The sequence below is a fragment of the Bufo gargarizans genome, chromosome 5, assembly GCF_014858855.1.
Source record: "Bufo gargarizans isolate SCDJY-AF-19 chromosome 5, ASM1485885v1, whole genome shotgun sequence".
NCBI classification, from domain to species: Eukaryota; Metazoa; Chordata; class Amphibia; order Anura; family Bufonidae; genus Bufo; species Bufo gargarizans.
The window spans coordinates 442,205,294-442,232,177 of record NC_058084.1 but is presented as its reverse complement, the minus strand read 5'-3'; the positions used below and the strand labels follow the sequence as shown (position 1 = coordinate 442,232,177).

Here is a 26,884-nt window from a genome sequence, read left to right as displayed (position 1 = left end):
TCCCAGTCTGCATTTGGGGGCATTTAATTTGTGGAAGACCAGAGGGCAAAACATGTGGAACAACAGAGGGCAAAATGTTTTCTCTAATTTTTTTCAACATTTTTTTCCCCATCTATTATTATTAAAGCGCCATTCATTCCATAGCGCTGTACATATGATAAGGGGTGCACATACATAATACAGACAATTGCACTAATCATAAACAAGATGTTACAAACTGGTACAGAAGGAGAGAGGGCCCTGCCCGTGAGGGCTTACAATCTACATGGTATGGGAGAAGGACACAGTAGGTGCGGGTTAAGTTGGTCATGGCGGTATAGAGGCAGAAGGGTCATGGGTTGTAGGCTTGTCTGAAGAGGTGGGTCTTCAGGTTTCTTTTGAAGGATTCCACTGTAGGTGAGAGTCTGATATGTTGGGGTAGCGAGTTCCAGAGTATGGGGGATGCACAGGAGAAATCTTGGAGTCGATTGTGGGAAGAGGAGAGGAGAGAAGGAGGTCTTGTGAGGATCGGAGAGTGCGTGTGGGGGTGTATCGGGAAAGTAACTCAGAGATGTAGGGAGGGGACAGGTTATGGACGGCCTTGTATGTATTTGTTAGTACTTTGAAGTGGATTCGCTGTGCAATGGGGAGCCAGTGAAGGGATTGGCAGAGGGGAGAGGCAGAGGAGTAATAGGGTGAGAGGTGGATTAGTCGGGCAGCAGAGTTGAGGATAGATTGGAGGGGTGCGAGAGTGCTAGATGGAAGGCCACAGAGGAGAATGTTGCAGTAGTCTAGGCGGGAGATAATGAGGGCATGTACAAGCATTATCGCAGATTCAAAGTTAAGGAAAGCACAGATGCGGGAGAGGTTTTTGAGTTGGAGGCGGCAGGTGGTGGAAAGGGCTTGGATGTGCGGTCGGAAGGAAAGGGCAGAATCCAAGGTCACTCCAAGGCAGCGGGCTTTGTTGACTGGGAAGAGTGTGCAGCCATTGATCATGATAGATAGGTCTGTTGGGGGGGTTGAACAAGATGGGGGAAAGATTATGAATTCTGTCTTATCCATGTTAAGTTTAAGAAAGAGAGAGGCGAAGAAGGATGATATGGAAGATAGACATTGTGGGATTCTTGATAGTAAGGTGGTGATGTCTGTACCAGAGAGGTAGATTTGCGTGTCGTCAGCATAACAGTGATGCTGAAAGCCATGGGACTATGAGCTGTCCCAGGCCAAAAGCGTAGATAGAGAAGAGCAGGGGTCCTAGGACAGAGCCTTGCGGGACACCAACAGAGAGGGAATGAGACGAGGAGGTGGTGCGGGAGTGGGAGACGCTAAACATCCGGTCTGTGAGGTATGAGGTGATCCAGGAGAGGGCCAGGTCAGTGATGCCAAGATATGAGAGAGTTTGCAACAGAAGGGAGTGGTCAACAGTGTCGAAGGCAGAGGACAGGTCAAGGAGAAGGAGGACAGAGTATTGTTTCTTGGTTTTGGCTGTCAGTAGGTCGTTGGTGACTTTGGTAAGGGCAGTCTCGGTCGAGTGGTGGGGTTGGAAGCCGGATTGTAGGCGGTCAAAGAGGGAGCAGGAGGAGAGGTGGGAGGACAGTTCTGAATGGACATGTTGTTCAAGTAGCTTTGAGGCATACGGAAGAAGCGATATGGGGCGATAACTGGACAACTTTATTACTATACAACTTTGTTACTATATTTCTGTAGGCGTGGGTTCACTCAGAGTGGCCACAATGTGTACTGCAAACTGGAAGGATTGCCAAACTGATTGTTAATGGTGGCGCGATTTTGCAGGCAAATAGCAGTTGATAATCATCCTGTTTCGCGGTAAACTGCACGATGCCGCCATTTTTGGGCAAATTGCAGAAGCATTGTGGAAAAAAACCCATGACAGAGCATATTGTATGGAGGCGGCATGTCTCTTTGGTACAGACACATACAGGTGAAACTCGAAAAAAATTTGAATAGCGTGCAAAAGTTCATTTATTTCAGTAATGCAACTTGAACCTTTTTCACAAAATTTGAATTTTAATATTCTAGGCTCAAAGTGTCACACTCTAGTCAGCTGATTAATCCATACTCCTGAGCAAAGGCTTCCTGAGATTGTGACTTTGGAGTTTCATAAACTAAGCCATAATCATCCAAATTATAACAAAGGCTTGAAATATCTCGCTTTCCATGTAATGAGTCTGTCTCATATGTTAGTTTCACCTTTTACGTTGCATTACTAAAATAAATGAACTTTGCACAATATTTTAAAAAAAATATGAGTTTCACCTGTATAGCCTCTGTGCGTTGGTCGTACAGGCTCCTGTTATAGCTCTGTAGAAAACGACAGAAGGTTTTTCCAAAACTTTAATAGGTCATCAGTATCTGATCAGTGGGGGTCCGACACCTAAGACCCCTGCTGATCAGCTGTTTGAGAAGGCAGCGGCGCTTGCACTAGCACCATGACCTTCTCCAGTTCTTCCTAGGCCAGTGACCTCACATTCATCGGTCACGAGGCCTAGAAGCAGCTCAGCCCTATAGAAGTGAATGGGGCTGAGCTGCGATACAATGTACAGAGCTGTGCTTGGCGAGTCCAGAGAAGGCCGTAGCGCTCACAGCAGCATCAGTGCCTTCTTAAATAGCTGCTCAGCTGGTATCTCAGGTTGTTGGACCCCCACCAATAAGATACTGATGGCCTATTATAGAGCGGACAAGTATAGGCATTTATACAATAGTGTGGGACGCACAGAACGGGGAAATACGAGGCACACACAAGCGGTATCCATGACCTGCGGACTGCAAAACGGATATGGTCATGTGCATCAGGGCTAATGTATATAGTGACCTCCTGACTACAAAACAGATGATGATGTCAGGGGAAGGAAGGATCTGAAAAACTAAATTTTCTTTCACTTTTGCTTTCCTGGCTTTCTCCTCTCTCAGCCTTGAAAATGTTTATTTTAGGCACTTATATAGCGCTGACATATTCCACAGCTCTTTACAGACATTGGCATCATGATATCCCCAATGGGGCTCACAATCTAAGTACATACAAGCATAGGGGAGTCAGAAGAGATGACAGTCAGTTAGGGAGGTGTATGAGCACCTTTATTCTCTTCAATGTACTGCAAATGTGCATGCTAAAGTCTTTACAAAGAACAGGACATTGTAGTCTCATTCCCAGGACTGGGAATAAGCTGACCCAGAGTGTCCCTCCGCTGAACCCCCAGCGATCAGCTCTAATGCAGCAAGTGTTCAGATTTGCCTGCAGTGCCACCACAGGGGAAAAGCAGCATTGCACAGTTCTCATTGAAATCAATGGGCTGTCAGTGGAAATGCCATGATGTGCCAAGTCCTCCAGAGCAAGAGACTGCAGAAACTGCTTTCTCATTTAGATAAAAGATTAGTCCTAAACAGAGGGTCTTCCTATACTAAAGGGCTTTCCTAGAATAAAACTTACACAGGATGGGTGACATGTGTCTGATCGGTGGAAATGTCTTATGTCCTGTGTCTGCATAGAGCACCGAGAATACATACTGTCGCTCCATTTAAACTCTACGGTGCTGTCAAAGATCAAAGAAGCTTGACGGTCCTTTTTTATTAAGGGGACATTGGGTCCTTGTTCTCTTGGGGGCGAGGGGGCAGGGGTTGGAAATATGGTAGACAGGTGATAAATTGGGTCAAGGACATTGGGTCCTTGTTCTCTTGGGGGCGAGGGGGCAGGGGTTGGAAATATGGTAGACAGGTGATAAATTGGGTCAAGGACATTGGGTCCTTGTTCTCTTGGGGGCGAGGGGGCAGGGGTTGGAAATATGGTAGACAGGTGATAAATTGGGTCAAACCCTCTAACAGGTGAGATCTTGAAATGTAAAGGCTTCATCCATGCGACCGTTTGGGTCTGTATCCGAAGTGCATCTTTTGCGGCTCGGATGCGGACCCATTTACTTCAATGGGGCCGCAAAACATGCAGACAACACTCCGTGTGCTGTCCGCATCCATTGCTTTGTTCCATGGCCCCACAAAATAAATAAATAGAACATGTATCCGTTTTGCGGACAAGAATAGGAATTTCTATAATGGGCAGCCTGTTCCATTCCGCTAATTGCGGAACGCACATGGAAGGCATCTGTGTTTTGCATTACTGCAATTTGCAGACCACAAAACATGGCGCAGTCGTGTGCATGTAGCCTTAACTATCAGGCTGCTATTTAGCATATTGGTCATAACCCAGCTTTCCCAGAAGCCAGCTGTGAACTTCTATTTACAGGGGGACTTGCTTGTTTAATCCTCTCCGTACCACCTAAACTGACCTCCTTTACACTCCACAATTTCCATTAAAGACCTGTTACAGAAATATATTATAATTATACATTTCAATATATATTATTATATACATAAAATATTATTCCCTAGCTACCAACAGTATTTACTTCCTATGATTCAATGAGTAACATTTTTGTAAGCACAGTGCACTGATATTCCATACATTTCAGCCTATATATTATTATTCATGTCTAATCTCACTATTGCTGTAATAACGTCACCCATGATTCTTAGGATTGTTATCTTTCTACCGGCTTCTTCATAGCGCAGGAAAAAAAAATAAAAAAAATCCAACACAATCCCATTTTACCCATGAATTACATCTGTACATTCTGTTAATGGCTGGTTAACCCAACCAAACAGGAGAAAACCACAAGCTGCTCATTTGGAAATGTTTGAGCACGCAGTAATCTACTTTACACAGGACGCAGGCCTGAGCGGGGCAATTACAATGTAACATAAGGCTTCTTCAGGCACGCCACAAATTGCCATTAGATACTAACGAAAATATCTACGTCCACACGTTGTCCCTGCTAGGAACACTATTTGTCTAGTGATCTTTCGTCTTTGGAGAACGCTCAGTGATTTCTTTCTCCTGCTGCTCTCTCCACTTCCACCAAATGATTATACAAGTTCATGTTTCATTTCAATTGCTTCCTTTGTCTCAGCATCCAAAACACTCGGAGCGAGGAATAAAACAAGGCTGATCTTGTTACAATGCAGATATGCTAACTGTCTGAGTTCATATGTTTAATATTTTCTGCTTCCAATAACTGCTGAGCCAGCGTTCCTGACAGCTAAGCTGCTTTGCACGTTTAATGCCTGCTTTTGTGTTAATGGTGAGAATTACAACGGTCTCGATTGATGGCTTAAGTTAAAAATTCAACAATAACTTTTCTACTTTTACGGTGGGCCTGCACCATATACATAAGGACTAATGCACAATTTGCTATTCGCAATTTCCTTGTTGCACTTACTGCCACAATTTTGGGCGGGTTTACACAGGGCAATTATCAGGAATTAACGTTCTATGAATGCTCCCGCCCAATGCGGACCCCGAAATCATAATTTCCAGGCAGCAGATTGTGCTTTGTAGACAGCGATCTGCTGCCCAGAAACAATGAATCTGTATAAGGCCTCATGCACACGGTTGTTGTTTGGGTCCGCATCCGAGCCGCCGTTTTTGCGGCTCGGATGCGGACCCATTCATTTCAATGGGGCTGCAAAAGATGCGGACAGCACTCCATGTTGCTCCATTCAGTGGCCCGCGCAAAAAAATAAAAATAAAATATAACATGTCCTATTCGTGTCCGTTTTGCAGACAAGAATAGGCATTTCTACACTGGGCCGCCCGTAGCGCAAGTTGCGGAAGGCACACGGGCGGCTTCAGTTGTTTGTGGATCTGCGGTTTGCCGTCATGGTGGATGAAATGGAAAAACAGCAATTGGACTTACCGGTAATTCCGTTTCCTTGAATCCACCATGACGGCCCACATTGAGATTGACCCTTGACCTCTGTAGGGGCAGGAACACAGAGAGTTTAAGAACCCCCCACCCCTCCAGCTCCTCAGTGCTTTACAATTACCCGAAAGGTGGAACAAAAGTAAAAGGATATTGATCCATACCCTTAAACTCCTAAATAATTATCTGCATGTACATGCAACTTATATCCAAAAAAATATTTTTTTTTTTTCTTAGGGAAGGGGAATAGTATGGGCCGTCATGGTGGATTCAAGGAAACGGAATTACCGGTAAGTCCAATTGCGGTTTTTCCATTTCATCCACCATGACGGCCCACATTGAGACATATCAGATAACTAAATGGGTGGGGATATCGCCTGTAGAACCTTCCGGCCGAAAAGAGCTTCATTCGTGTCCGGAAGATTAAGACGATAGTGTCTTACAAAAGTATTAGTGCTAGACCAGGTTGCGGCTTTACAGATCTGGTCCAGCGAGACCCCTCCTTTCTCGGCCCAAGAAGAGGCAGTGGCCCTAGTAGAATGGGCTTTAACATTACCAGGACTGGGTTTGTTCTGGATCTTGTAGCAGCATTCAATAGTGGCTTTGATCCATCTGGCTATGGAAGACCTGGCTAACTTCTTCCCTTTATTTTTCCCTAAAAACTGAATAAGAAGATTGTCATCCACTCTGAAATCTCTGGTAGAATCCAGGTAACGGATAACTATGTCCCTAACATCCAGGAGATGTAACCTATCACTAGACCCTGAATGTTCGGACCTAGGGATAGAGGGTAGGAAGATCTCCTGCTCTAGATGGAAAGGAGAGACTACCTTAGGGAGAAAACCTGGGTCGAGAGTTAGACGGATGTGATCTTTGTAAATCTGGAGGTAGAGCTCTCTACAAGACAAGGCCTGGATCTCTCCAATGCGTCTGGCTGAGGTGATAGCGATCAGAAAGGCAGTTTTTAGGGAGAGGTGTTTTAAAGAGATCTCCGACAAAGGTACAAATGGAGGTTTTGTTAGGCCCTCTAGTACGATGTTAAGATCCCAAGTCGGAGTTCTGGATCTCAGTGAGGGTCTCAATCTTGAAACCGCTCTGAAGAACCTTCTGATCCATCTGTGGTTGGCCAGGCTGCAGTCATAGAAGGAGCTGAGGGCAGAAATTTGGACCTTCAAAGTACTAGGTCTAAGGCCTAACTCAAGGCCGCACTGTAGAAAGTCCAAAATTCTGTTGATGGGAGGAGAGGTGGTGTCTGGGTGCTCAACTCCTAACCAGGAACAGTATTTCTTCCAGATCTTAAGGTAGATGGAGGAGGTCACCTTTTTTCTACTTGCCCTCAGAGTAAGTATCACTTTTTCCGAAAGTCCTCTGCTTCTTAGCGTCTCGCTCTCAGGATCCAGGCTGACAGCCTGAATATGCCTGGGTCTGGATGAAGAAGAGGGCCCTGGACTAGAATATCCCTCTGGAAGGGAATCTCCCACGGATCTTCCAGTGATAGCTGTCTTAGAGTGGAGAACCAACTTCTCTTTGGCCATAGAGGAGCTATCAGGATGAGAGTAGTCGGTTCCTCCAGGAGCTTCTGGACGACCCGAGGTAGTAGTGGTATTGGGGGAAAGGCGTAGGCTAGTCTCCAATTCCATTGTATTGATAGGGCATCGATTGCCCATGGATTGTCTCCTGGGTTTAGGGAGCAAAAACAGTTTACCTGCGCATTTCTTCTGGAGGCGAATAAGTCTACCTCTGGACAGCCCCATCTTTCCGAGATTTTCTGGAAGATATTCCTGTTCAGAGACCATTCTCCTGGATCTACTATCTCTCTGCTCAGAAAGTCTGCTACTGCGTTTTCGCAGCCCCTTAGGTGGATGGCGGACAGAGAAAGCGTTCTCTTCTGCCCAGGAGAAAATTCTTTCTGCTATCTCGCCAAGAGGCCGTGACCTTGTCCCTCCTTGGTGACGCAGATAAGCCACCGTTGTGGTATTGTCTGACATTATTCTTAGATGTCGCCCTTTTAGAAGACACTCTCCTTTTAATAATGCTTCCAGGACTGCGTATAGTTCTCGGTAGTTGGAGGATCTCTCTCTTATCTCGGCGGGCCAGGTACCCTGTAGAAGATGATCTCCTATCTTTGCTCCCCAGCCGCCGAGGCTTGCGTTCCTGACGGGATGGTTCCGCCACTGAAGGCCTCCTAGCAGTCTTCTTTTTACTTTCCACCAATCCAAGTCTGTTTTCACGGCCTGAGGGATCCGAAAAACCCTGTCTAGACTTACTTGTCTTCCGTCCCAAATAGTTAAGATCCAATTTTGGATTACTCTTGTGTGGCTTTGGCACAATGCCACCGAGGGAATGCAGGCGGTTAGGCTTCCCAGGAGACTCATGGCCTTTCTGATGGAGCAGTTGCGCGCCCTCTGGAATGTTCTGATTTTTTCTGTCAGTGCAGTGGCTTTGTCCTAAGGGAGGAAGGTCATCAACAGGGACGAATCTAATTCCACGCCCAGGAACTTTATTCTCATGGACGGAGTTAGGGTGGATTTTTTTATATTTATAATCCATCCGAGGTTCTTTAAGAGTTCCGAGAATCTTTGGGTTGCCAAAAGGTTCTTGGATTCTGTCTTGCCTAGAATTAAAAAGTCGTCGAGATAAGGAATGATTGTGATTCCTTCCTGACGAAGGCAGGCCACCATCTCTACCACGATTTTTGTGAAGACCCTGGGGGCCGAGGAGATACCGAAAGGGAGGGCGACATATTGGAAGTGATGGATAGACCTGTCTGGTCCTCTTAGAGCGAATCTTAGATATTTTTGGGAAAGATGATGGATGGGGACATGGTAGTAAGCGTCCTTTAGATCGATTGACGACATGAATGCCCCTTTTGGAATCAGAGGGATTGTGGATGGGATGGTCTCCATCCTGAACCTCCTGTATAGGATAGACTTGTTTAGGGGTTTTAGGTTTATTATCGTGCGAAAGGATTGCTCTGGTTTTTTTTACTAAAAAAAGACTGGAATAGAACCCTCTCCTTTCCTCTGTGATAGGAACCTTTCGAATTACCCCTAGCTCTAAGAGGTCCTGGACGCCCTGCCAGATCCTCGGAAGAATGTAGCTTCGCTTGTGTTGGCAAAAATCCTTGCACCGGCCCTGACTATTATCACCAGGTGGTGCCATACTATGTAAGCGGAGGTAGGCAGGTGACATCTTCCCAGACCCCTCCACATCCTATTGGTGCGAGGCCACTGGGAGTTGTCTGCATGCATTATACACTGAACCAGCAATGCAGACAGGAGGTGGTCACATACGTGGATGGAGATGGGGGAGATCTCTACACCCGAGGTCCAGTTGCTCAACCACGCTCATTACATCTTTTTCTATAAGGGGTGCAGATGTTTCATTTACATCTCAGCCCCAGGCCACTTACAAGGCAGGAATAATATAGTTTTGCTTGATGCTACAAAGAAAATCATGAATATTATTTTTGTATAGCGTCTATAGAATATCTACAGTGCGATACTATTACATATGGTTTCAAGCAAAGTCATGGTTGGTTAGGCGACGGCTAGGAACAGCATTTGCAGCAGGGCATGACAGCTTCAAGCCACATGAACCTCTATCACCGTCATGAAAATGAGCTGTATAGACCACATTTACATATAAATGCTGATCGCCTCCGTGTGTAAAGGGTGGCATGGCTCTTTAATAGCACAAGCCATAAACGTGCAGCTTGCAGGGAAATAATGGGGGGTATTTTGTCAAGGTTAGAACTTGGCAACTTAAATTAGTCGTGACTTATCAATTCGCGCAATGCAAATCCCTCCAGGAAATGTTTGCATTTTGTCTCCCCGAGAGTCTCTCATTCACCTCCTGAGACCAAAAGATCCAAAGATGACAAGCGTCCTACACACGAGGCAGATTTCTGCACCGAGCATCTGGACCTCCAATGTGCACGGGACGCCATTACTGCATGATTTACTTGTGAGCCGGGATCTTTAACTACACAGTTATGCCCAGATGCAATAAGAAGCTGTGAGTAAGAACTGATGGCAGCTACTAGAAATCTTCAGCTTGTCCAACTACCTTACCACAATTAGCAACCGCAGAATCTGCAGTCGGCTTTTTGGCAGCCAATCAACATAAGCAGCTCAGCGAACTCCCACCAGATAACCGTGCGGGTTCGTGGTATTGTAGGACCTCGTCACCTATGAGCACTCTGTACAGTGCAACGGCTCTCTAGGGAGAAACCGAAAGTTATTAAAGGGGGTTCTGGTCTTACGGGAAATAGGGCAGTCTCATTGTATAATGAAAAGCCTATGCAGCTTTTGTATTTCCCTGCCATTTTAAATATATCTGTTTGCCATCAGTAAATGGAGATCTTCTTGCATCCAGGGGAAGTACATGTGTACAGATCAATATTAGTTCTGCTCTGGACACAAATGTATCATGTATATCGAGGCATAATCTATGCGCACAGGCTCAACAGCTCATGACAAGGGCAGACAGTATAAAGGACAGGTACTTCTCCTTTGGATAAAAAAAACAAAAAAAAAAACAGATAATATCACCCACCAGCAAATATAAAGCAGGCCATGCATATCAGCTTAAAGGGGTTATCCCATGATTAATGTAAAAATGAAAATTACACATAATTTAGTACATGACAACCTCTTTCTAACAAAGCTAGAACCAGCGCTGTACTACACACAGATCTCCCCATTCATTGCTCCAATTTCTCGCTGGCAGCTTAGAGGGAGTGTCCTTTCTCAGAGGGAGTGTCCTTTCTCAGAGGGAGTGTCCTTTCTCAGAGGGAGTGTCCTTTCTCAGAGGGAGTGTCCTTTCTCAGAGGGAGTGTCCTTTCCTTTCTCAGAGGGAGTGTCCTTTCTCAGAGGGAGTGTCCTTTCTCAGAGGGAGTGTCCTTTCTCAGAGGGAGTGTCCTTTCTCAGAGGGAGTGTCCTTTCTCAGAGGGAGTGTCCTTTCTCAGAGGGAGTGTCCTTTCTCAGAGGGAGTGTCCTTTCTCAGAGGGAGTGTCCTTTCTCAGAGGGAGTGAAGGATGGAACTGAGCGCGTGCGTCCATCTCAGTCAGCAGGACAGAGAAATTAGAAAAATAGCAAACAGCAGGTGGCGCTCTACAGATTTATTCACTGAAATCTCAGTAGCTATAATACATTTTTTATTACATGCAAGTATTCAGATTCAGGTGCTGGTTTGAAAACTGTATATTATTCATGGAACAACCCCTTTCAACTATTTATTGCCCACTGATTTTTAATAATTATAGCCAGCTAGGACAACAATAGGCAGTTATCTCTCTTACCTTTGCCACATTATGCATTTAGTTCCATATCGATGATATCTGTCAATCCTTCAATCTGCTGACAGATGTCAGGGGTGAGGTTTGGAGTGATCCTTCAGTTCTCAGGGGGAGATAAGCAGCCACTGTCAGACTTTGGCAGAAGCTTACTGCCCTCTCCACAAAGAATGCACACAAGCTTGGCCAGGTCTAGCCTGCAAGTGTATGGGAGTACAGTCGTACATACAGGGCACGCATGATCAGAATTGGAATTCTCAATATATCGCCGTTTCTAAAATATTACTAGGATTAGATATGCCGTGACTTCTGGGCCCTCCATGATCCTTTTATGATATTCACTTAACAGCAACACTCCTGACCAAAAAGTACACCCGCAGTACTATTCACATGAATGGAGTGGTGATACAGTTCAGCTAATTTGTGGTCAGGAGCATCGCTGTGCACAACAGATGCCTGAGGGATATCTGCCCTCTGTTCTCCATATCGAAGAGGGTCCCAGAAGTTAGACCCCCACTGATAATCATGCTGGGAATAAAATACCAGTGGCCTGCTGTCATCACTAGGGGGGCTTTGCAGCTGTCTATACAGTGTTTATGCCCTGGGCTCAGAACAGTGTGCAGAAAGCTCCCCCTAGTGGTGGCTGCAGACAGACAGGATTTTAATATTGGACTCTGTAGGGGTTTTGGAACTCTGTCAGAATACACATCTTTGAGTGCTGTAAGGATAAATTAAAAACGACAATGCTAAAAACAAGACTGTGTTCTAAAATGGGTATTCACTAGAGGGATTTTGCCCTCACAATTCAGATTAAACTATTAAGCAATTTATCCAATTCCACCTTTAATTTCTGACAGCTCCTTTGGAAAATGAAAGGCGGAATCTGATTGGTTGCTATGGGCAACTAAGCCAGTTCTACTTTACACCAATTTGATAAATGACCCCCTTCGTTCCCAAAAGGAAAACGCCTAACTTCTCTGTTCAGTATGGGCGCTGTTTTCAGCTACGCATTTGCAATTTTTACAAAAACAGTGTAAATGGAATAAAACTTTCTGCTGAATCTTTTCTGAGGCCTCGCTGACATTTTTGTTTTTCACGGACATGTGCTATCCAAATTTTTCATAGACAGTACACATACCCATCGATGTAAGGGTCCATTCGCACTTCCGTGTAGGTTTTGCGGATCCGCAAAGCACGGACATCGGCGATGTGCGGTCTGCTTTTTGCGGACCGCACATCGCCGGCACTTAATAGTAAATGCCTAATCTTGTCCGCAATTGCGGGCAAGAATAGGACATGTTCTATTTTTTTCGGCAACGGAATTGCGGACCCGGAAGTGCATATCCGCAATGCCTGATCTGGGCAGCACATAGTGCTGCCCCATATAAATTAATGGGTCCGCAATTCCATTCCGCAAAATGCGGAACGAAATTGCGGATGTGTGAATGGGGCCTTAATGTGTTTGTTCACACGCCAGTGGTTTTGTCCCTGTAGCATGCACTACATGCCCATTAAAGTCTATGGGTCTGTGAAAAACCACTGACACAACACGAATGGCATCCATGTTTCGTCAGTAATTTTCAGGGACCTTTGGTAGGAGATTCTTTGGAAAAAGAAATTCAGCTGAGCAGGATCCGTGGAATTCGGATGACACACAGAGGGCAAAAAACAGACGCACGGACCAAACACGGAGCACAGACTGATTTTCCACATACATCAAGCATACACAAAAATGTGAACGAGGCCTAAGTCTTTTTAGTTTCGTAGAGGATGATGGAAAAATAATGTTTACCAGTGGAATAATAAACTCACTCCACACATCTGGGAGCTGCCATGAAATAAATTAGCTCTGTCTGAAGATAGCCTAAATGCATCCATTGCTGAAAAGTCTCCGGCATGGCCTCCGTGTCCAACTCCGCAGTAACAGTCTGCACCTAAGGCCATAACCATCTCAGAGGGCAACATTTTTTATATTGTAGTTTTGGAGCACACAATCAATTTTTCCTCTCCGTACACAAAATGCTTCTTTGAGAAAGGGCGGCCGAGGATCATGCCAGAAGATTTTCTTTCCCTACTGGATTCATCACAAAGCAAACATGAACAAATGCACTGCAAAATTCTTCCCAAACTGACTGCAGGCAAACAGTACCCAGGCCTGAAACTTTGGGTTCTCTCTCTACAAGTGGAAAACTGCCTGCAACCACACACTCGCAGCACCACGGCAGAAACAGACGGTGTAAACTTCTGGTAGAAATAAAAGTGCAAAGTGGCCGAGAATACCAGCACGTGAGGTCACACTACTTAAGTCTTGTGCCGTCAGTGTCCAGGCACTGAACGGGTTAACGATTGCCACAAGATCTCTCTGTTCAGTCCGCCTCTTACGCCCTGATTTCGGGGATAGGGAGCAGAAAGTCGTCCAGCCGGGCACAGTTCACCGTCAGTTCTCGGAACCGAGACTGAGAAAGTTTCCACTCACTTAGGTTTATTTGCTAAAGCTGGCTCTGGTCCAGCAACCCCGGGACTGAGAGACAGATTAAATGTGTTTGTGCTGCAGGACTCTGGGCAGTTTATCATCCTGACAATTTTCTTTAAATTAACCCCAAAAGGCCTTCAAAAGTGCTCCCAGCTGGCCGGTGCACCGGGGAATGGGTTAATCGAGTTGTTTACAGAGGCGTGCATGCGGTGCTGCACTGAATCTCCTGCTCTGGGCTGAGAGCTGAAGGTAACGGAGAGGAGTGCGGCGCAAACAGCTGTTGAAACGCGTCAGAACCGCCGAGAGTTACAAAATGTATTTCTCAAGACGTAAAGTCTTCTCCTGGCATAAACCTGTCAGAAATTTGGAAGCTAATCCCTTGGCTGCCATGGCAGGGTGGAAGAGGTTCATTTTTAACAATCTGGTACTAGATGGTTAATTTCCTAAATTAATTCTGCAGAAAGGCATAGTTAGTGTTGAGCGAACCGAAGCATCCGAAGTTTAGGAAAATGTTGACCTGCCATGAAACCGAATTTCGTCGCACTTCATGAAAACAAATCCTTTTTCCAAAAATGGCGGCTGGAGAGGCCTTAGAAAGGACGGACATTAAAAGACCACGTGATCACGCTGGGAGTGTGCGGTGACGTCATCATGCGCAGCACTGGCCTTTTCCACTCGAGAGGAGTGGACTGCCTCTGCACGAGCAAGTGGATGAGGCAAGTGATTTTTATTTTATTTTTATTTTTTAAACCCAAAAGGCTGTATTGCACCAGCGTATTACAGTTTTAAACGGACGTTAGATGGGCGCACTTCTGTCTAAGCTGCCGTTAAAAACGGTCCCATTGATGGATAGGCTGAATGGGGCTTTAACAGATTTGTGATGAATCAATTTGGAACGACTCGAATTTCTTGTCAAACTTCGGCGAAGCTGCAGGATCACATTTTTTAAAACTTTGCTCATCTCTAGGCACCGTAGAACTGCCCAGATGGAGAAATAAAATGAGCGAGAGCTCTACTGCTATTATTTGACCCGGCTACATCCATAGATCATATTTATTAACATCAGATCAATATAACTTTGTGACAGCGCTTAGAGATCAAGATGCCAAAAGAAACTCTTACAGAGAGTAAAAGCTAATCAGGAGCAAAAGGTGGAACGTCAGCTTCTGAGGGCCAATTCAAAATCTATAACAGGGCCTCCCCCCTGACCGTGTGCCATTTACAGTAGAGAAGATCTGGGCCACCTGAGGCACTAGGATCCAGGTGTGAATGCTACCTCTGCACCCACTGCAGCAATTCCCAATTAGGAGGCAGGATTCTGGAGTGCACAATGCCATATAGGCCCCACATCCTTTAAGTAGAAATGGTAGAGATCTACCAAATATTTCAACATTGTTAGGGGTCGGGCCTAAGTGCTCACGGTACCTATGTTAGGCTATAAGGGCTATTTCCAATGGGCAATTTCAGCCCCAATTTTAATTGGCCCTTATTTTTACCCTACCCGATGCCCACTGCATGGGAAATGAACAATCATTGCTATGATCATTGGTTCCCCATTCAGCTTACATACTGTGTTGCACAGAAGATGTGATCACACGACAAAAAAGCATTCATCATTTCTGACCGTGTGCCCATTACTTTAGCATTGAGAAAACATAATCATGTGGACTCGTTATAGGTGGCCCCTTTAATATGTATTCATATCAGGCATGGTCTCTCTACAATTTCACAATTTAGGCCTGCGGTGGGGACTTCCAGATGTTTTCGTGATACCTGTACTTTAACATAGAAAGACCACTTCTCACAAACTCTTGGCAGGAATACTCTACAACATGCTCCGCTGCACAGATTTGCATGCATCATCTAACTTCCGGTTATTTTCCTACTTGCAAAAATAAAACAAGAGCTAATATATCAGGTTATATCAGGTTACTGAGGGGCAATATAGAGAATAGATGTTAAGAAAATAAGATACACAACTGTAATAAAACATGGCTGACCGCTACTAAACATCCCAAGCCAAAAACAAGAGCTCCGAGCCCCAAGGAGGCAAGTGAGAACACATTTCAGAAGGTGCTGAAGGTGTCCGTGCCCTTGGGATGGCCGGCACTGGGTGCTTGTACCCTGCTGGGAGGCAGCATGATATAAAAACACCTCCGGGGAAGACTGCTGATCTCTTTTCAATAAAACACAACATCCTTTCAGGTCCTCAGTAGACTTTGTGCTAGCAGGCAGGAATGCCAGGGTGCTTCAAGTGATGACAAAATGAAAAAGGATAATGTACTACTTACCCCGTTCATGTATGTACCGAACACCTCACAACAGACACTTACTGTAGTGCATGCATCAGCAACCTCCCAACATGCACGCTTATTCGGCTGTTCTTGTGACTCCCACAGAAGTGAAAGGAGGATTTTGGGAGTTGTAGTTTCAGAACAGCTAGAGTGCCAGAGGTTGCCGGTTCCTGCTATATAGATCGTTATGTCACCTGTTTTTACTAAACTCTCCCAGGGTTGTACCGCACTTCTTTCAATTACTATCGATTTGTCTGTCATCTCTCATTGTATGTTTTAATCATGTATTTCAACCAAACATTTTTTATAGCTTATTAATTCTCAGTGTTCGTTTATAGGTGATTCCTGCTATAGTAGATACATGTTATTCACACGGATTTATCCCCAATCCTGGACCGATTCACAATTATCTGCCCAAGTTAAAAGAATCCCAACAGCAGTAAATGTACTAATATTACACTAGAATTCTTGTACAGTCACTCAGAATTAAGAAAGCTCGTTGGAAGAACGAGTGAAACGTTTTCAAGAAATCTACAGTAAGTCCAGTTGCCTTGATTTATTCTTTACAGATAATATTACAGTTATACATTGGGGGGGGGGCAAGCCCTTTAAGGCAACATCTCATAAAGCTTCGATCTAGATGTAAAGGTGAATATCTGCTTTACATGTCGCAACACGTGGCATATAAATTACTTTCATCTACTTTCTAGTGTACATGAAACTTTGCGTTTATATCCTATTTATTCTTCTTCCCACAGGTGTCCACAGTACACAAAACCTGTCAATCTGTGCTTCACACTGATCATCTCACCCCCTTCCCAAAAAGCATCCTTAGTTGTGCTGCAAATGTATAGAATGGGTTAAGAGACGGTGGATGGTGGTTGCGAGAGGGAGCATGGAGGGACCGGACACTGGCCGTAGCAGCGTCCCCAAGTGGCACGTCACTGCTGGGTTATGTACCACTTGGGGACACCCACCACTGAGGGGTTCACGTGATACCTCAGAGTGGAAATTGAAAGACAGGGACCGGAAGACCAGTGCTGAAAGCCAGGGAGCCGGGACAGAGTGGTGGAGAGCTGGGCAACCCTGGGGCTCCTTTAATTTTAAAATGATCTTAGGAGCTATTGAAGATATTTTCTGGTTTTAAGTAAATAAATCTTAATGCATGTATAAATCGAACTTTCTAACAGATTTTGTGTTTTAACTCTTATTAAATCAAGATCTATGTCAGTGAATGAGGACATTATAATCTGCAACTGATAGCCTGTCCTAATAAAGTACTAGTAGTCCTACTAGGGCATGGGCGCAGTGCCCCTGTGGAAAGGTTGTCAGCCTCCGATTATCACCAAGAATGGGACAGATATATTAAAGGGGTTTTCTGAGTGTTTCATACTGCTGATCTATCCTAAGAATAGCATGTGACTGGTGGGGGTTCAACTCCCGGGACCCCCACCAATCAGCTCTTTCAGGAGACTGTGGTGCTCCCTCGAGCACTGCAGCCTCTTCGCAGCTTACCCAGCACAGCGCCATCCACTGGATAGTGTGGATAGCGGCCGTGCATTGGATCATAGCTCAGCAGGACAAACATAACTTCTGTAGAGCTTTCATTTTAAAAGTGGGTTTTCAGAACCGCATGACTACTTTGATTTACATACGGCCTGAAAAACACTTAAAAAGTAGAAAGTAAAGATGTTTGCTGGTAAGGAGACGCAGCTCGTATACAAGAAATGGTTAAATTAATGAAATCTCAAACATTTCTCTGTGTACAGAGGGGGCACGTCAATTCAATTTAGTTTAGTCAATTCTGTTTTCAGGCATTAAACTTTGGAGAGACCTTTTATATCTTGGAAATAGTTGTTTTAAATAAACAAGCAGCTGCCTTCTTCGGGGTTAAGTATCTCTATTATCTACCAGGCTGTCATTTAGGCTCTATTCATCAATATACACATGAATTATTTATGCAAACACAAGTATTCAGAGCCGCACTTAAATACAATGGGAGTATTTCCAAGACAGAAGCCAAGAAAGGGAAAGCTCAAGGCAGGCCTGGGGGTGGCTTGTAGAAAGACCTGGGGGTGGCCTCGGCAGCCCTGGAGGATGAGATCTTTATTAATAGGAAATGGTTAATATCACACAAGTGGTGGCTTCTTTTCCAAAGGCTTGTATAGTGCAAGTGACATCTCTCCTTATAGTTTTAGGCTTCAATATGCTGCCGAGGAAGCATTTATAATGCAGAAATAATCCATACTGCCAATGATGATTTATATTCATCATGATTGGTCTTTGTGATCTGAAGGATACTTGCTTCATGTAAATGGTCCTTAAAAGGGTATTCCGTCTGTTTCAAGTTATCCCCTAGCCACAGGATAGAGGATAATTATGAGATCGGTGTGCGTCCTCCACTGGGATCCCTACCGATCAAGAGAACGGGGGCCTCATACCCCCTGCAGCCCTCCTAAAATGAACGGAGCAGCTGGACGCACATTAGCGCGGCCGCTCCATTCATTTCTATAGGAGTTCCAGAGATAGCCGCGTACAGCGCTTCAGCCGCTACGTTCATTTCAGGGGGACTGCAGAGGGTATGGGGCCCTCAGCGGTAGGAACCCCACAAATCTGACCTTAGGATAGGTCATCAGTACCTGATTGGTGGGGGGGTCCGACACTCGAGACCCTTACCGATCAGCTGTTTAACATCATGTAGTGTTAACTGATTGAATGCTGTATGTCAAAAGAGTGTCGCAAGGGTTATATATATATATATATATATATATATATATATATATATAACATTCTGACCAAAAAATATTTTTATGTATATACTCCACAAAATTGAGGTAAATACTGTATATTGGGAGACATTCTTATATACACATAGAAACAGGTAGAGTAAATGGATTTTTATAGCTATTTTATGGCATCTTCTAGACAAGATAAGATTGTTATAAATAAGCAAAATTAGTTTCACAAAATTTGAGAAAAGTATTTTTATAACTTACCATCTATTGGAAATATATGGTAGATATTACTAAACATATTTTTTTAAACTCAATATTAAATTTGTCTTACAATTTTTTCCTTTTCATTATATTTTTTATTATTACTATGCCACTAAAAATTAAACACACCAGTCTTAATAAATCTCCTCCAAAAACTTGCCCTTCTATAGTAGCCACCAGAAATAATAAGATCTCCTATATAGATAGGTTATCCACTGTCAGTTTACTGCTGCTGTGAGGGAAAGTGGTTATCTGTAGGGTAATCCTTGTGATAATAGATGTAAAATTGGAGTTACAGTTTTACAGCTCTTGATAGGTCTAGATAAAGAATGGGATGTTCTAATTGTCACTGGTTCCCCTTCCCGCTCTGGCCAGAGTAATGATTTCATGGAGTTAAAGAGGACCTGTGACCACAAAATGTCCGTCACTGATAACTTCTTCCTCCTGTACCGATAGTTGTTCAGGAAGTGAAAAAGGCAAAGATATAAATGTATAAATGAGAAGTTTTACTGACAGAAATATAAATCAGTTTGCTCAGCTCCTCCTGCTCTATAACATGCTGCCCGCAGATTGCATTGCATTATGTGGTGACAGGTTCCCTTTAAAGAAAAACGGTTTGCTGTGCTAAAAGACCAAACAAAGAGGAAGTTAAAAAGCCAGGACGGGAATTAGAATACATGGAAAGACTTAAATTATATTCACCCCTTTGTTTTATAAAAATAAATAAAAATACATAGAATATTCACATACAGATTGTTAATATGTGATAAAACTAAATTGATGCAAGTGCCCTGTTAAAGGGGTCCTCTCTGGGAATTAAGAAAATGAAAATACTTAAATATTACTTTATTATAAATATATTCCCATATACCTTTCATTAGTTATAATGGCTTGTTTTGTCTGGGGAGAAATCATTAGGAGAAATAAAATGGCCACCGTGCTATTAGTACAAACAAAACCTGTCCTAATCACACAACAGGACAGGACACTGAGCTAAAGAGCTGCCTCATTCCCCTCTCTGCTGGTCAGGGATTATGATCCTGAATACAGCTGATAAGATCTTCAGCTGAATTTCTGTAGGAATGGAGCTCATGAGTAGATATGAAGTACAGAGATGAGGTGGGGGTAATGAGCAGCAACTCTTGTGTGCAGTCTCCATTACCACAGCCCCACATTACCACAGTCTGTCATCTCTGTACTTCATGTCTCTTCGTGAACTCCATTCCTAAAGAGATTAAACTGAATATCTTATCTGTATTCATGAACATAATCCCTGACAAGCAGAGCAGAGAGGAGGATGAGGCAGCTCTTTAGCTCCATTTTCTGAAGTAACTTGTCTTGTTGTTTGATTAGGACAAGTTCTGTGTGTACTAATAGGACGACAGCCATTTTATTTCTACAAATGATTGCTCCAGACAAAATAAGCCATTATAACTAATGTAATGTATTTGGGAATATATTTAAAATAAAGTAATATTTAAGTATTTTCATTCTCTTAATTCCTGGAGAACCCCTTTAATAAACACACTGCAAATATACATGCAGCAGATATGTAGTACAAATTTCTGAGAATAAAAATCAGTTCATATACTTGACTTTTTGGGCAAAAATATGGATTTCTGCAAGCTCCAATCAGATGAATCAGACAGTCATAGAAATTTCTGCAACAAATCTGCCACATGTGAATATATCCTAGAGGAAGATAGCCATCTCACCCTTGGGAACTAATACAAAAATATTATCCAATGTAATGCTGTATGAATATACCCAGCCATCCTTGTCTAGAGACATCAATGCCCTCACCTTCCAGCAGCACCGCATGGTGTGCTTGGAAGGGGGTCGTTTGTTTCTTAAGAATTGTTCTAGGCTATATTTCAATTTATGTCACAACAGAATAAAGTCTTTAAAACGCCGTAATGAATGTACTTACATTCTGCTCAGCGAGAGAATACACAAGCTGTGGAAGAATGTCTCCTTTAACAACTGCTTCTGCCAGATCATCATTATAATTGGCGAGTCTCCCAAGAGCCAAAGCAGAGGTCTGCTGGATAGTTGGGACCACATCCAAGAGCAGGGGCCGCAGCAGAGACATAACGCCTAAGTTACAGGAGAAAATTAAAAGACATGAAATTAGGAGTGACAACAGCCCATTCCCCATGGAAATGAGTATTCCTATTGTAATGACGCCTCGCTATTTCATATCATGTGATCGCAACCTCTGTCAATGTCAATCTCATTGATGTGAACAGTGTATATGACATAATATATTTATAACAGGGAGGGGAAAAAAAACTGATTTAGGCCTCATTCACAAGACCGTATTTTCTCGTGGACTTTGTATTTTTTTTGTGGCACTGTAGAAATTAATGACAGCACACAGATGTCGTGTGCTGTCCGCATCCATGCGGCAGATTATAGAACATGTCCCATTTTTGTCCATTTTACAGGCAGGAATAGGCATTTCGATAATGTGGTTCGCGAAAAGTGGAGGACGCCCATGGCCGGTATTCGTATCATGCAGACTGCAAAATTGATACGGTCATGTGAATGCAGTGTAATAATTCCCAAAATAATGACTTTTTTCCCTCAAGGTGTTTGGTATCAAAAAAGGTAGGATTTTTTGTTTTTAAATGACATAAAAATAAAGATAAGCTCAGAATGGTACAAAATACAAGAAATTATACTCCCGTTGCAACATTCCCAAGTCCTCCTCGAAGTGATTGGCTAAGCGATCACGTTTTTTGTGGGGAATAAAAAGTAATGGGAGTAAAACGCTAAATTGGTTGGACAACCCCTGTAATCATGGCATAACGTTATTCAGTGTTATAATATACTTGGTGCTTCAATTCCTCCTCACTTAAAATAATTCTGCTTGTAGTCCATGAATGGCTTTTTTCTTTTTTTATTTAATGGCTGAAAACCTGCCCTGTTCATACTGTGACACTGTCTAATCAGTGCTGCCAGTGTCAGACTGTGCAGAGACACAACCCCAACTGGTAACACCCATCTGGACCTTCATTGCAAACTGCTAGCAATTCATTCTAGCTCAAGAATTGTTATTACATAGAGAATGCAAATAGATACTAAAACAGACATGTCAGGAGAAAAGACAGTTCCTCTTTAAGTGCAGAGCAGGTCTACTCTGGTGACAAAATGCCAAATTATTCTGTAAAGTAAGACAACCAATTGGCTGTATTAGTTAGACAAAAGTTTCTAGCCGTGCACCATATGTATCATCCAGCCTGAGACTGTCAGCATAACGGGGCAGATTTACCCATGCTGCCTAAAAATTTAGAATTTTACGTTTTTTGAGAGACTGTTTGCCAAACATTCCCAACCATCCAGTGCCTAAACTGCTCCTAATCCAATAATAAGGAGAAATAAAACGTTGTACAGGACTAAACAAAACCCCTTAAAATTGACATGATCTACAAATAACAGCAGGGATTATATACTAAATCCAGCTGAAAAAAATTGAAAAAAAATTGTGCCAGAACCCCCTATATTTTTTCTTTTTGACACTTTCCAAATATCCGAAAAGCTGGATCAAATTAGTCCCCTACGCTCCTTCTAGATGGAATTCCCTTGCTTCCATTTTGCTCCTAGATTTCACCGATACACAAATCTGTCAAATGTTTTATTTTCAATAATGCACCACATTACAGAAACGCAGAGTGTGAGCAAAACGGAGAACATCTGGGGCTGGTTAAGGGGGGGGGATACAAGTACAACATTTACAGACTTCATGTCGTACAGTCAAGTTCCAGTGGCAGGAACATGGGTGACTCAGCTCCAACAAGTCCCATATATGCTGCTGCCAGGAAACAAATATATAGGTTTTACCGTACATCTGGCAGTTTTTTATTTTTTCACATTTTGGAGAGCTTGTTACCGTATATTGAAAAAAAAATATATATAAATAAAATAAATAAAAAAAATTGTTGTGTGCTATGGCAAAGAAATAATATTTTTTTTAAATTAATGTTAAAAACCTAAAAATAGCCCAAAGTAATAATTCATATATATATATATATTTTATACACACACACAATAGTATGTATTTATGAGAACTGCCTCTTCTGAAGATTACACAATGCCTCCAATACTAATACATTATTCTATATTCTTAGGCATCCTGGTTACAAGTACACCTGAGCTAAGCAGCAGTACTCAATGTCAAGCAGCTGCGAAAGCAAATAAGATTTTAAGTTAGGGCTGCACGATATGGGAATTTTGTGCGATTGCGATTAGGGCCCTAAAAATTGCGATAACGGTACGCGATGCAATATTTTAAAGGGAATTGTGCTAGAGGTCTATTTGCTTGGATTTTCAAGGCAAAAGCACACACAAATTACTGATAATGCTGAAATGTAGTTATGCTTAACTCAAGAACTGAAATGCACAGTGTTTTTCAAAATAAAACATCTTTTACTAAATTAAATAACATATTTGCATTACTGCAAAATTACAAAATACAAAACTTGCCATTTTCTTAATACCACGCTTTATAAGGCGCACTGCCATTTTCCCCCCCACTTTGGGGGGGGGGGGGTTTGTCTTATAAAGCGAAAAATATGGTAATATAATTGCAGCATTTTTGGGTCGGCCAATTGGCGATTGCGATATGGCGATTAATTGCGATTGCTTTGGCGATATATTGTGCAGGCCTATTTTAAGTGTATAAAAAGAGAAACAAAAACCTGTGATCCCAATGTAATATTAGCCTTTTATTAATCCCTGGTAAGGCCACATCTTAAATATGGGATTCAGTTTTGGGCTACACATGCTATAAAGGATATAGGAGAGCTGGCAAGGGTTCAGAGATGGGCGACCAGATTATTAAATGGGATGAAAGTTCTCTGATAATGAGAGGTTTAAAAATAATCAGTTTTGTACAGCTTGAAAAATAAAAAATAAAGACTCCTTAGAGGTGATTGCACTTCCGTGTATATGTCTGGTCAATACAAAGAATTGCCACAGGATTTTTTTTGTTGCAAGTAAGAATATGCAAAGAAGTATTTCCCAAGAAGTAGAACCATCTCACCAGTGCCACCTATTGGCCCCCTGACTTAGGAGATCCCTCTTTGCATATTAGTTTACAGGACTGGACTCTAAGGAGATTCAGCACCCTGCCTAAGGCCCGGTTCACACTTCAGTTATTTCCATCATTTATTGTGACTAGTGTTGAGCGAATCAAAATCCACAAAGTGGACTTCGATCAAAATTTCAGGATAAATTCGATTCACTGCAAAGCCGATTTTCCTCGTGCTTCGTGGTAGAGAATCGATTTAACTTGAAACAGTGTTAAAAAAAATAATAAATCATACTTACCTGGATCCATTTTCTTGTGACAGGCCAGCTGCCACCATCTTGCATGAAATACCGTGCGTGATCACGATTTCACGCCAGATCTTCAAGCAAGATAGTAGCTTCCGTCCCGTCGCAAGCAAATGGATCAGGTACGATTAATTTTTTGTTTAAAAATGTAACACTCTATTGTTTATATCAGATGCCGTGATCACGCATGAACGCGCCATCTGAGGGGTACAATGACGGGGGGGGCGGTTCAATCGAGGCTCACTGTCATTGCACTCACTACTTAAAAAGATATGCACTTTGTGTCTAAGTAATTTGTCAATTTTTATTTTTTTTTTATTTGGTGAAGCAGCCAAAACTAATTTATGAATAATTTGTTCCGCTTTAATTGTGAGCCAAAACCGGGTGCGGGTCAAAAGCACAAAACAGCTGCAGACCTTTCCATTATACCTGATCTCTGTGTAGGCCTCTCTACTGGTTTTGGCTCACAATCACTGACCAAATGACTGAAGTGTGAAATCAACCTAAGCTGCTTACAAGTAGGAAAGGATTCTTTACAGTTAAAGCAGTGAAACCATGAAATGCCCTACCCCAGGAGGCCGTAAGAAACTCTTATCTAATATGGCATCGACAGTTCTAACGAAGCCAACAACTGATGCTGTATAATTGATTGGGAAAGGTTGAGCCTGATGGACCTGTGTCTTTTTTTATTAAAGCTATGTAACCAGGTACCTATGTAATAATATGGCGGTCAAGAAAAAGGGCTCATCACTTCTCCTGAGATGTCTGTTTTTGGTAACTACTTGCATTTCTGCAAGACAAACTCTGTGTTGTGCTGTTCCTCTGCGATTCCTCCCAAGAACATATGAACAAATAGAATAACTAGGCGTTACCAGTTCCCTAGTCAGTGGGGCGTCAAATGACACTGCAAAAGGGGAATGGTAATATCTTGTTGTAACATGCTAACACACTTCCGGTAGGAATAACAGAGGAATGACAATGCACAGTTTTAAAGAAAAGACATGTCAAGGGAGGCGACAGGTCCTTTGCAAAATCTAGCACATAATGGAATGACTTTACAGTGACATTATTATTATTCTAATAATAATAATAATACTACTACATACATACTACTGGGGCATGAAATCATACATGGTCATGGATACTAATGACATCAGAATCGGTGGCATACAGCAGGTTAAACTCCAGCCCTTGACCAATGCTTGACTGTTCGGATACGGCCACACGGTCAGGTTTCCGTATGCAGTTTTGGAAGCAGAAACCAGAAGTGAATTGAAAAATAAGATTAGTCGCATCTGTTCTGTATATTAACCCTTTTATAATCTACTCCTGATTTTGGCCTCCAAAACTGAACGCAGAAACCTGACCGTGTGCCTGTACCCCGACTGCCACCAGTGTTTTCTCCTCTCATCTGACCACACAGACAGACTCAGACTCTCTTCCGTACGGCTTTGTTCACATCTCGGAAATGCGGCAGGCTGTGCCGGCACAGAGCAGTCTGCCGGATCCTCTACATCACTGCCAATTGTCAGAATAAATGTCGGGTTTCAGCCAGACAAAACACCTTCCATGCAAGTTTTTCAGACGAGACAGCCGAATCTCAGAAATGGAGATGTGAACGCAGCGTTAGAGTGCGCTATTCATGCCGTTATATGTCAGAGGCGCCAGAAAGGCCTTTCAGCATGGTGTAAGGAGGGGGTAGAGCGACGTATAATTCACCTGCCCACTAAATTGCAAACACTAGAAGATCTCACCGTGGATATCTGTTTATTAGGTGGTTTTCATTGTCATTTTCTATAAAAAATAAAATAAACGGCCTTCAAAACAGACCTCAGATTTGCATGCCTCAAAAATACAGCGATGAATTCACTTCCTCTTTCTGACTGATGGCAAGTGCTGTTTGCCTGAGAGAGAGCACAACCAAAATATCCTGCGTGACCTTACCACTGGCTTGATTTATTGGGCTGTCCAGGATCCAGGCGCATGGAATTGCCTGCACTGAACTCTTTAAAATGAAGGTTTCAATGCTGCGAGTAAAGTGGATGCAGCAATTGCCACATAGCTGAAAGGAACAGCTGCCTCTTTAGAGCGAGCGGCCTCTCTCCTCCTCGCAGCTCAATAGATCAGCTTCCTTGTAAACGGCCACAATGTGCACAGTCTGCGGAAACAGCTTACCAGGAGAGGAGAGCCGCGCTCCCATCGTAGGCCTCTGCTGGCAGCCAGCGCTCCCTCCCGGTGTACGGCATCGGAGCCCTGCATGGATGGATATGTCTCTGCCCATAAATATCTGGACTGTGTCATTCAGCGCTAGTTAGTGGGGAAATCCACCCAGAATGACCTTTTCATACATCTCAGATAAATCTATGAAGATCACACAGGTGAAGTGTGTGATCTCAGACCACAACAGATTTCCAGAATGACAGGGCTGTGTTGAATAGTCAAACCCCTTTGACACTGCTCAGAGATTTCACTTAGGGCTCATGCACGCGAATGTATTATTTTTCCGTTTAGTTTTTTTTACAGGTTCACTTCAAATGGGGCTTGAAACAAAAAAAAAAAAAAAAAGGGAAATTACTCCGTGTGCATATCCGTTCTGCAAAAAATATTGAACATGTCCTATTCCTGACTCGCGGACAAGGACAGGCATTGTTACAATGGATCCACAAAAAAAAAAAAAAACAGATGCAATAAGGATGTCATCGGGTTTTTTGGCGGCATGCAAAATACATATGGCCGTT

General features: G+C 43.1%; 1 protein-coding gene across 3 annotated transcripts in view; it reads right to left on the bottom strand.

The window, feature by feature from the left end:
• SPAG6 (sperm associated antigen 6) overlaps nucleotides 1-26,884 on the bottom strand; it is a 149,350-nt gene that overhangs the window by 73,697 nt on the left and 48,769 nt on the right. For 2 of the 3 annotated variants that reach the window (XM_044293912.1, XM_044293911.1), the window contains exon 3: nucleotides 20,740-20,906. In XM_044293912.1, the coding sequence (XP_044149847.1) occupies nucleotides 20,740-20,906 (167 nt within the window). Of the gene's footprint in view, nucleotides 1-20,739; nucleotides 20,907-26,090; nucleotides 26,242-26,884 lie in introns of those variants that run through there. The other variant, XM_044293913.1, reaches the window with a different exon arrangement.